The sequence below is a fragment of the Populus trichocarpa genome, chromosome 5 (assembly GCF_000002775.5).
Source record: "Populus trichocarpa isolate Nisqually-1 chromosome 5, P.trichocarpa_v4.1, whole genome shotgun sequence".
NCBI classification, from domain to species: Eukaryota; Viridiplantae; Streptophyta; class Magnoliopsida; order Malpighiales; family Salicaceae; genus Populus; species Populus trichocarpa.
In genome coordinates, this window is record NC_037289.2 from 957,164 (window position 1) to 967,813 (window position 10,650).

The window sequence follows — 10,650 nt, forward strand, 5'->3', positions numbered from 1 at the left end:
ATTGAGAAAATACGATACTGTAAACTATTACTATTGTGAATAAATTCCATATTATTAGGGATATAGTAATCACAAGAAGCCAAGAAATATTGGTTGGTTGCTCAACAAAATTAAGACAACAAAGAAACAAACAATTACTGATACAAACACAAGAACAAACACAAGTCACATCAAAACAGAAAGGCTAAGCAACAAGAACACTTCCACAGAACACTTCTCACAGGCAAATTGCTAAACATGCAGTGAGCAACCATTGATTTGGAATGCGACTGCTTCTCCACAGAGGATTACAACAAATTCAGAAAGCCGCCCACACGCTCCTGATAAGATCCAATCACCTTCTGAATCTGGACAACTTGGGAAAGTTAATAGCCAGAAAGCAGCAGCAAGTGTCAATGCATTCTTCAATGAAGTAAAACCACCTGCGTCGCCAATGCGGATTTATGCACAGTACTGCTGCAATTGTCAACACCACAATTATGTAACACACACCAAAGCTGGCATAGAAACTGTCCATGTCTATGAAGCCACCATCTCCATTGAAATCGTTAGGCACTCTCGCTGATGGTGATTCTGTTTTGTCGCAACTGTTTTGCAATGGAGGTCCACAAAGAAGAGGATTCCCCTTATAACTGCTCTCATCAAAGGTAGCAAATTGATTTTTCATCTCCGGTGTTCTTCCTGACAAATTATTGTACGACACGTTGAAAACTTCTAGAAAGGTCAGTTCAACGAGTTGTGCAGGAATTCTCCCATTCAAATTGTTGTGAGAAAGATCCAAGCTCTCTATCTGCTTCAGATTGAAGAAGGATGAAGGGATCAATCCAGTGAGATTATTTTGTGACAGATTTAGAGAATATATCCCACTTAAGTTTCCCCATTCTGTTGGAATTTCTCCATTGAATCTGTTACAAGAAAGATCCATAACAGACATGTAACGAAGGATATCGCCTTCGTAAGTGTAGAAATTTTTCTTTGCTGTAAGCTCTACAGATATTTTTACACTGATCTCTGCCCATAAAATATTGTCATAAAGAGAAAATCCTCTTCCCCCTATGGATGCAAATATTTCTTCCCCGCTTCCATAATCCGATCCCGTACGAGGGGCATCTAAAGTTTTTTCATCCGATGCCGTAAAATTTAAATTTCTCAAACATGAGGGTAACAGACCAGAAAAATTATTTTCTGAAAGATCCAATATGCTTAATTTCCTTAACTTGCATAACTGATGAGGAAGTTTCCCATTGAATTGATTAGATTTGAGAACAAAAATGCTCAATTCCGAAAGGGTATCAATCCAATTTGGAATGGGCCCAGTTAAGTTGTTATCGCCGAGATCTAATGTCGCCAACGAAGAGAGATTATAAAAATCAAATGGCAGTGGACCGCTCAATCTATTTCCGTATAGGTGGACATAGCGTAAATCTAATGCATTGAAGCCCAACGGTAATGACCCAGACAGATTGTTTTCAGAAAGATCTAAAAATTCAAGCCCAGAAGAATTGAAATATTCTATTGGAATGGTACCTTCAAAATGATTTCTGGACAAGTCAATTCCCTGCAAGCTGTTTAGTGAAGAGTTCCCTATTCCCCTTGGAAGCATGCCTGACAGAATATTGTTACTGATATCAAACCACAAAAATGATGATGCAAGAGAAAAGGTATCAGATACTTGTCCAGCAAGTTTGTTTCCATCGAGAAAGAGGTAAAGTAGGCCAGTCATGTTGAACACAGAGAGTGGTAATCGCCCTTTGAAATTGTTATTGGACAACTTTAAGAACCACAACGAGGAGCCTACTGTTGGAAAATTATGCTCAAGCAGTTCACAAGACATGTGATTGTTGGAAAGATCCAAGTATCCGAGAGAGCTCATATTCCCAAAACAAGGAGGAATGCAACCTGTGAGGCTGTTGTTAGCCATCATGAAGTTCTTCAAACGTGGAAAAATCGAACATATGTTCCTTGCAATTTGACCATGTATGCTGTTGCCAGACATATCTACTGTCTGAAGGTTGGGTGTTGGATGTTGTGGCAGCTGCAAAGGACCTATAAATGAGGTGTCTCTCAAATATAGTCGATTTAACTTTGTATTATTCTCAAACAGCCAAGATGGGAAAGGTTCTCCAACGAATTTGTTATGGGATAGATCAACAACCACAAGATCATATTGGCTCTGGAGGAAGTTTGGAAATCCAGCCTCGTGTGGTTTTGAAGTACAGTTTGAAGCACTAAAGAAAAGAAGCTGGAACTTTGGAACTAAAGGCTGAAAACTGGGTGCAGGTATTAGCTCATTGTTATCGCATGCAAAGAACTTGAGGTTGGAGAGGTTCATAAATGAACCAAATGATTTTGGAACTTGAAAGTGGTTATATGAAACTGAGAGGTATTCAAGCTGCGGAAGATGGGAAAGGTGACTAAGGGCAATATTCCCCTCCAATTGGTTGTCAGATAAATCCAAGGATCGTAGAGATGATAGATTTCCCAAACAAGGAGGGAGCACGCCCTTTAGATTGTTTCGTGAGAGAAATAGATGTTCAAGATTCTTCAGTTCACACCAGCCTGCAGAATATATCAATATGTTCATGTTAATTAATTAGGGAATAGGAATATATCAATTATGTACTATTTATTGAGAGATCTATTCAACAATACAAGTTTATTAGTGATTTAATTTACTTTGGGGAGGCAGGGTGCCATTTAGCATATATACTAGCTTTCCAGAGACAAAATTATTTCGTAGAAAACTTCTTGTTATGGTGCATTCTTAATATCAGACAATAGTTATAATTATGCGGTCCCATTTTGATGAAAATAGTTATAATCTTTTATCCGATCGGTTATATCAAACTGATATTTTAACAATGTTCTATAGCCAGGTTTTGTTCTCTAATTAGGCCTAGAAATTTTTGTGCCTATACGATGAAAATAGTGGTGGTACAGAGTAGCCATTCCTTTCAATATTGACTTAAATTAGTATCCTTGAGAGAAAGGGTCTTGAGGGATGGTTGTATGCCTTAATTAAGTTGTTAAGAGGAGAATGATTCTGTTATTTCTTGCGTGCGTAATCCTCCTACCATTATTTATATATATATATATATATATATATATATATATACACTTCCCCACATGCATTTCACGGTTTATTCTGTTGTTAACTAACTCTAACCGATTCTTAACAACTTCTAACACGTGTCCATGCATCTGCCAGCTACCCTAAATTTAAGTCTGAGAAATTTTAGAGATTGAGAAACTCCAGATTTTATCCTTTTCTATACGTAACATTAGTTGGATAAAACACAAATTAATATGTAATGAACAACTGTTATTTGGATTTCAATACTCTTATAATTGTTCTTTTGTAGAATTACCTTCAGCAGGTAGGGTGCTACTGAAGTCAACTCCGGCCAAGGATAGGACTTTAAGAGTAGACAAGTGTCCTATGTTCCTCAGAAAGCTTGCTGGGAGATAAGAATAATATAGGAACACTTCTTCAAGGCTAGACGAATTAGACAACCCTGGGGAACAGATCAGATAAATCCATTAATATATTATAAATATCATATTGTTTTAGGCACCAAAACTGTCACTGACCTTTCCCAAAGTGTTTAAATTTACTATAACTTGCATATAAGGTCTTGAGGGATGGCAACGCTCCCAATGACTCTATCAAAATGCTTTCCTTGAAGTCAGTGTATTCCAGATTCAAGGTTTCTAAATTCCTTAAACCTGTGATAGAGAGAACAATCAATAATAATGATTTACAATATTTAAATAATTTATAATGTTAGAGTTAATATACAAGACATAGCTTAATTTTTTAAATTAAAATAATTTTTGATGTGATATTAAAATTTTATTAATTAAATATTCACCTTCATTTATTTTAAAAATAAATAATGAAATTGAACAAAAGTTAATAGCATGTATATGTACGTAAGTTTCAAATTATTTCACTCGATAAAGAATTAATTATATAAAGCCTTTTTAAGGCTTCATCCAAACAATTACTTGAGGGTTAATACACATGTAATTATTAAACCTTACTAGGGAATGTTATCTTAAGGTAGGAATGATTTACAACTTTACCATAGAGACCAGTTGATCCTGTGAACATGTTGCCTGATAGATCTAGAGATTTGAGAGTTGAAAATCCACTGAGAGATGATAAAATGCTGTTGTTAAATTTATTGAAACCCAGATAAAGTTCCTCCAAATTCCTTAAACCTGTGATAGAGAGAACAATTAATCAATAATAATTATTTACAATAATTATACAATTTATAATGTTAGAGTTAATATACAAGACATAGCTTAAGTTTTTAAATTAAAATAATTTTTAATATGATATTAAAATTTTATTAATTAAATATTCACCTTCATTTATTTTAAAAATAAATTAAGAAATTGAACAAAAGTTAATAGCGTGTATATGTAAGTTTCAAATTATTTCACTCGTTAAAGAATTAATTATATAAAGCCTTTTTAAGGCTTCATCCAAACAATTACTTAAGGGTTAATACACATCTAATTATTAAGCCTGAATGCCATCTGAGATAGGAATGATTTACAACTCTACCTTTGAGACCAATTGTTCCTGTGAACTTATTGTTTGATAGATGTAGAGATTTGAGAGTTGAAAAACCACTGAGAGATGATAAAATACTGTCGTTAAATTTATTGTCACTTAAATGAAGTTCCTCCAAATTCCTCAACCCCGAAGCTAGCACTTGAAAACCTGAAAGAAAATTGTCAGAAGGATAGAGTGGAAGTATCCATTTTGTGTATTGTAAAAATGAATAATAGCCGTTCTTCTCCTCAGAAGTATCCGAAGTTCCAAAAATACATGTAGGGTTTAGGGTTTCATATTGCTTCTCCATGGGTCTTTGGCCTTTGGATCATATTACTTGCAAATTGAAATCCAATATAAATTAATTCTTAAAAAGGCCTGGATCATATTGCTTCTCCATGGGTCTTTGGCCTTTGGACTTTTATTTTCATCGAATTAAAAAAAATCAAAAGAAACGAGCATGATACAATCTTACATTTTTTTTCCTCGTCATAATTTAAGCTTCAGTTCTAATTTAAACCAGATAGTTTTGGTCAGTGCTATGCCACAAGCTGGGTTTTTTTTATTTAAATAAATATTAAAAGATAAAATTAAAAAAATATTAAGTTAAAAAAAAATCAAGCAATTATAATTGAATCTTTTAAATCTAGATTAATCTCCTGAACTCACAGCACGTGAAGTTTTAAATCCAAATTTATTTTAAAAAAAACATCAAATTAAAAAAAATTATAATAAAAATTAATAATTAGCCGCCTAACACTCCTTTACAGATTACCCAGATTGCATGGAACAGCTCACATGCTAAAACGTGTGTCAATTATTTTTTAAAAATAATATTTATATTTATAAAAGTACTAAATTGCTACTGTATCAACGTTATCATATAAAAAAAAAATACAAAAACGCCCTGGTTAGGAAATCCAAATATCTGTCATTTTACGACATCATGCCCCCGAAAACAAGTCTATATCAACCCCTCAAAAGATATCTTCAACATCAAGCTAGGTACTGATTTTATGCCTTAATTAAGATTGCGTTTTTTGGTCAAGAAGGATAGAGTGGAAGTATCCATTTTGTGTATTGTTAACTAACAGAATGAAGCAGAGAGGAATGATTCTGTTATTTCTTGCGTGCGTAATCCAACACGTGCATATATACTTCCCCACGATTTATTATATTGTTAACTAACTCTAACAGACTCTTAACAACTTCTAACACGTGTCCATGCATCTGCCAGCTACGCTACCCTAATTAATCTGCACTAACAGTGACCATAATAACAGCTGTAACAATATATACCTTTAATCATCCTAATTGTCAAAAAGTAATTTCTAATCATCCTAATTTTGATCTCTTCCGGTCTTATTAGAAAAACAATTTATAGATATAAATCTTTAGAGATGAAATTAATGCTATCATTAATTACTAAGTAGATATAAATTAAGTCCTCAATTTTCTTAAGAGAATGCAACTTACTATTGATACCAGTAGATGATCCTGTCAGCTGATTCCTTGATAGATTTAAATACTTGAGGGATGAAAACCCAGTTAGAGATGAAAAGATGCTATCATTGCATTGATTGTAACTCAGGTCAAGGTTCTCCAGCCTTTTCAACCTTGATGACAAGACTTTGAGACCTGCATGATGTTTCTCAAAATTAAGCATATTGGAAGGAAATAAACGCATAGAAGCTAAATCATATGACAAGGAGAAAAGAAAATGTTTCAAAGCTAAATAATTAAACGGTCACCATAGAAGCTACCTGATCCTGTCACCTCATTGTATGACAGATCCAAAGACTTGAGAGATGAAAACCCACTTAGAGATGAAAAAATGCTATCGTTGCATTGATTGTCACTCAGGTCAAGGTTCTCCAGCCTTTTCAACCTTGATGACAAGACTTTGAGACCTGCATGATGTTTCTCAAAATTAAGCATATTGGAAGGAAATAAACGCATAGAAGCTAAATCATATGACAAGGAGAAAAGAAAATGTTTCAAAGCTAAATAATTAAACGGTCACCATAGAAGCTACCTGATCCTGTCACCTCATTGAATGACAGATCCAAAGACTTGATAGATGAAAACCCAGTTATAGATGAAAAGATGCTGTCGTTGCATTGATTCCCACTCAGGTCAAGGTTCTCCAGCCTTTTCAACCTTGATGACAAGACTTTGAGACCTGCATGATGTTTCTCAAAATTAAGCATATTGGAAGGAAATAAACGCATAGAAGCTAAATCATATGACAAGGAGAAAAGAAAATGTTTCAAAGCTAAATAATTAAACGGTCACCATAGAAGCTACCTGACCCTGTCAGCTGATTGGCTGACAGATCCAAAGACTTGAGAGCGGAAAGCCCATTGAAGCATGATAAAATGCCTTTATCATTATTAAATCGGTTCAGACTTAGGTCAAGTACCTCCAGTTTCCTCAGTTTTGATGATAGGACTTCGAAGCCTGGAAGAGAAACACATCAAAGCAAGATAATTGACATTAAACACCAGCTAGCCACTTCATCAGCGTAATCTCAGTATAAGATTCACACAATGATATGAATTTATTTTATGATTACAAGAACAGAAGCATTGAACCGACCTTGATTCTCAGAGCAACCAACCAGTCCATTATAACCCAAATCAAGACTTTGCAGTTCCTTAAAAGGCAGAAACAAAGATGCGTTGAGAACCCAACCCAAACTCTGATCCCTTGCTTCAAAAAGAGAGAGTCGGATCACTCGCCTTGTAGTGTTATCACACTCGATCCTAGGCCACTCACAACAATTACTACTGTACTCCACCCAATCTCTCATGTAAATGCTGTTTGGGTCGATCAAAGGTTTGATCTCTAAGAGACCAATTCTCTCTTCCTCCAAACACCCATAACAACGACCACACCAGTCGCCAACCAAAGTCAATAATGCTAGCAACATCCAAGCCCCCATTTTTTTCATCATCATCTTAGATAGATAATTCTAGGAAGTACTACGTAGAATATTGTTGTTTGTTATGTCATATGTGCATTCGGGCAACCATAGAGGTCTTATTTATACTACGTTTGACATGTAAATTCTGTTCAATTTAAATCAACTTTTCAATAAATAGTGAATGTTAATGAGCACAGTAGCGAGAACTAAGCAGTGTTATGTGTATTTGGGACTGTGAATACTGTACACTTTGGCTCTCTTCATACAGTCAATTGACTTTGACACATAGTAAAAATGAAAAAAAAATTACTCCGTGGATTTGTGATTAAACTACAATACTAAATATACCAACTCTGTGGATTTGTGATTAAACTTGGAAAAAAACTACAGTACTAAAAAAGCCATATGTGGATTTGTGATTAAGAAAATTCATTTTATTTTTTATTTTTGGACATATTAGGTTCCAGTACTAGATGCACCAAGTCAATGTGAGTGGTTGTCTGTTTTTCTTATTTATGAGGATCCAATAGATGCATGCATCAAGTCTAGGGCTCCACAATCACTGTCAGTGACAGTTAATTCCTCCAACTTGTTGCTTAAACTACTTTGCTTTTTCTTCATATATTGAGACATGGAAAGTCATGTGTTCTGAACAATTGATTTGATCTTGTGGAATACAAAAATTTCTTCCTCAACTTTTTTCATGGAATGAAGTGATTTCCCGGTAGCTTCATCATCCACTTGCACTTCTTTTTCTCCGTAGACTTGTGAAGTCGGTCAAGATTCCCAATGAACTACCTGTTAGGCTGATTTACTTCCATATTAATTATTGTTTGAATATTCTTAATCTGAATGATATTAGTCCATTCAAAACAAATTCATTTTCTTTTTTATAAATATATTTATATAACTACGAAAGAAGAAAAATATGCATTGATTAAAATATTATTGATGTGTTTGAATGAAGAAAGTTAGGGCAGAGATGACCATCATAGACACTGTATGGGCCAATAAAATTGAAAACGAAAGACAATATCAATGGCTTGCCAAAAAAAAAAAAGTTTTATGTTAAATTTATCTGTATGTTAAATTACTTGATTAACTAAACTTAATCCTGTAATATTGAATTATTTGATGAAAACATTATCTAAAACATGATTAATTGACATATTTAAAGTCAAATAAAAAACAAACCCCGCTTACTTTTAATATTAAAAATTGTTTTCCAACATAAACTCTTTAACTTAAAAATTTAACATAATTAAAATAAATTGTGATTACCGTTTGAGCAATTGTTTGATCTTGGGCCCTACAATTATTTTCATTAGTCTGTTAATGTTTTTCTTCAAGCTTGTGGAACGGGGTGTTCCTCCAACTTGTTGTGTAAGCTACTTTGCTTTTTTCTGCGTAGACTTGGGAAGTCATTTGTTCGAACATCTGATTTTCTGACTAGTCTCTTAAATCTCATCATCCACTAGCACTTGTGTTTCTTCTTCGTAGACCTGTGAAGTCAAGATTCCCCATTATCCACCGCATCAATCTCTATCCCATCAAAATGAATTTGGTCCAAGAAAAAAATATCTGATATTTGTGATTTACTCCTGGTTTTATAAATTAGAAAGTGTAAACTGTAAAACCCAACCATGAAGATATCTACATGCATGTAAGACAGTTTCTATATATATAAGAAAGAAGGAAGAAGGAAGAAAATGCGAGTGTGTTTGTTTTTTAAGTAGTTTTTATGGTTGTGATTTTTAAAAAAATAAGTTTAAAAAAAATACAGTTGTGGTTAGTTGAATTTAAATACGTGTTTAGTAAAAATTATGGTTGAAGTTTATGTATAGCAAAAAACATGTATAAAATATTTGGTGAAAGTGTAGTTGCAGTTGCTTTTCAGAGTGTTTTTTACTTGGAAATGCATCAAAATAATATTTTTTTTTATTTTTAAAAAATTATTTTTGATATCAGCGCATCAAAATGATCTGAAAACACCAAAAATATATCAATTTAAAGCAAAGAAAAAAAATAAAAAAATCAATTTTTTTCAAAAGCGCTTTTGAATCGCAAAAACAAACAAGGTTTTACGAAACTCGGTTAAAAAAACATGTAAAAATCGCTTCACAAAAACTGTGTTTAAAACTCAATTTTTTAGTGGGCCCCGCAGTACAAAACACAATTTGATTTGTTACCAAATAACTTGCTGCGTTTGTTTTACCGCAAACGCAAAAGCTGGCGAAAACAAACGCAGGTGTGTTTGGTATTGTGGTAACTTTTATGGTTGTGGTTTGAAAAACATTGTTTTTATAAAAAATACTTTTAGTTGAGGTTGGTTTGGAAAAATATATGTTTGGTTAAAACTATGGTTGAAATTGAGGTTGAACAAAAAGTAGTTTAATGTGTTTGGTCAAGAATGCTTTTCAAATTGAGGTTATAAAATAACTAAAAAAGACATGTTAATATTGATGGTTTTTAATTGAAATATTGTTGATTTAACTACTGCTATTACATCATGAAATAAACAATACTTTATATAAAGTATTTTTTATTGTTTCATTAAACTATTTGCAATTCTATCACGTACGAAAACCATCTGACAAGGACTACAGTTTCCATAACTTCTTGACCGTGCAACAATATTAGGTAAAATATCATCAGGAATAAAATTGGGATTGTAATCAAATTCTGTAAATGCTACGTCATCATAAGATCTTCTAATGTAATTATGTAGTGTCCTTGAATAATGTTAAACACTAGTTTTTTGAATAAAACACAATAGCTGAGAAATTTTGTTGGATTTTTTTTATTTTACGGGGTTGGACCTAATCTAATACATTTAGGTTTGAGCCGGAACCATCCAGCCCAAAACAGTGGAGAGTGAATTCACTCTTTACTATTCACATGAACATGAATAGTGGAGGCTCAACTTTGCAAAGCATAAAAATTGTGTTTTTGTTAAACATGAGTCACAACCGCAATTTATAGTGGGTCCCACCAAAACAAAACTCTATTTTTAATTTAACTAAACATTAATATCTTTGGCTGATTATCAATTTGAAAAAACAAGAAAAAATAAAATCATTTGTATTGCCCTCACAAACATTATCGCAGCATCTCTAGACTTCTTGCTCCTTAGCTTCAGTTCTTCTACATTGGCTTT

General features: G+C 33.4%; 1 protein-coding gene across 4 annotated transcripts; it reads right to left on the reverse strand.

Annotated features, from left to right (window-relative positions):
• Window positions 1-31: 31 nt before the first annotated feature.
• LOC18098541 (receptor-like protein 13) lies at window positions 32-7,590 on the reverse strand. Of its 4 annotated transcripts, XM_024601997.2 has the most exons (10): window positions 7,166-7,590; window positions 6,875-7,027; window positions 6,603-6,749; window positions 6,331-6,477; window positions 6,044-6,205; window positions 4,577-4,735; window positions 4,087-4,224; window positions 3,592-3,726; window positions 3,369-3,515; window positions 32-2,559 (listed from the first exon to the last, which is right to left on the reverse strand). In XM_024601997.2, exons 1-10 carry the CDS (start codon window positions 7,524-7,526, stop codon window positions 335-337), a joined length of 3,774 nt encoding a protein of 1,257 aa, XP_024457765.1. In that variant the 5' UTR covers window positions 7,527-7,590; the 3' UTR covers window positions 32-334. The 4 variants fall into 4 exon arrangements, with proteins under 4 accessions (XP_024457765.1, XP_024457766.1, XP_052308716.1 ...); XM_024601998.2 differs by lacking the exon at window positions 4,577-4,735; XM_052452756.1 differs by lacking the exon at window positions 6,603-6,749 and having other exon boundaries at window positions 7,166-7,589.
• Window positions 7,591-10,650: the final 3,060 nt, after the last annotated feature.

Bases quoted from the DNA above. Each gene is read 5' to 3' on its own strand.
- LOC18098541 (XM_024601997.2), bottom strand. From the start codon at position 7,526: ATGATGATGAAAAAAATGGGGGCTTGGATGTTGCTAGCATTATTGACT. The intron at 4,736-6,043 runs GTAAGTTGCATT...ATTTTCTTTCAG, and splicing joins ATCATCTACTGGTATCAATA to GTTTTCAAGTGCTAGCTTCG. The intron at 3,516-3,591 runs GTCAGTGACAGT...TCTGTTCCCCAG, and splicing joins ATTTAAACACTTTGGGAAAG to GGTTGTCTAATTCGTCTAGC.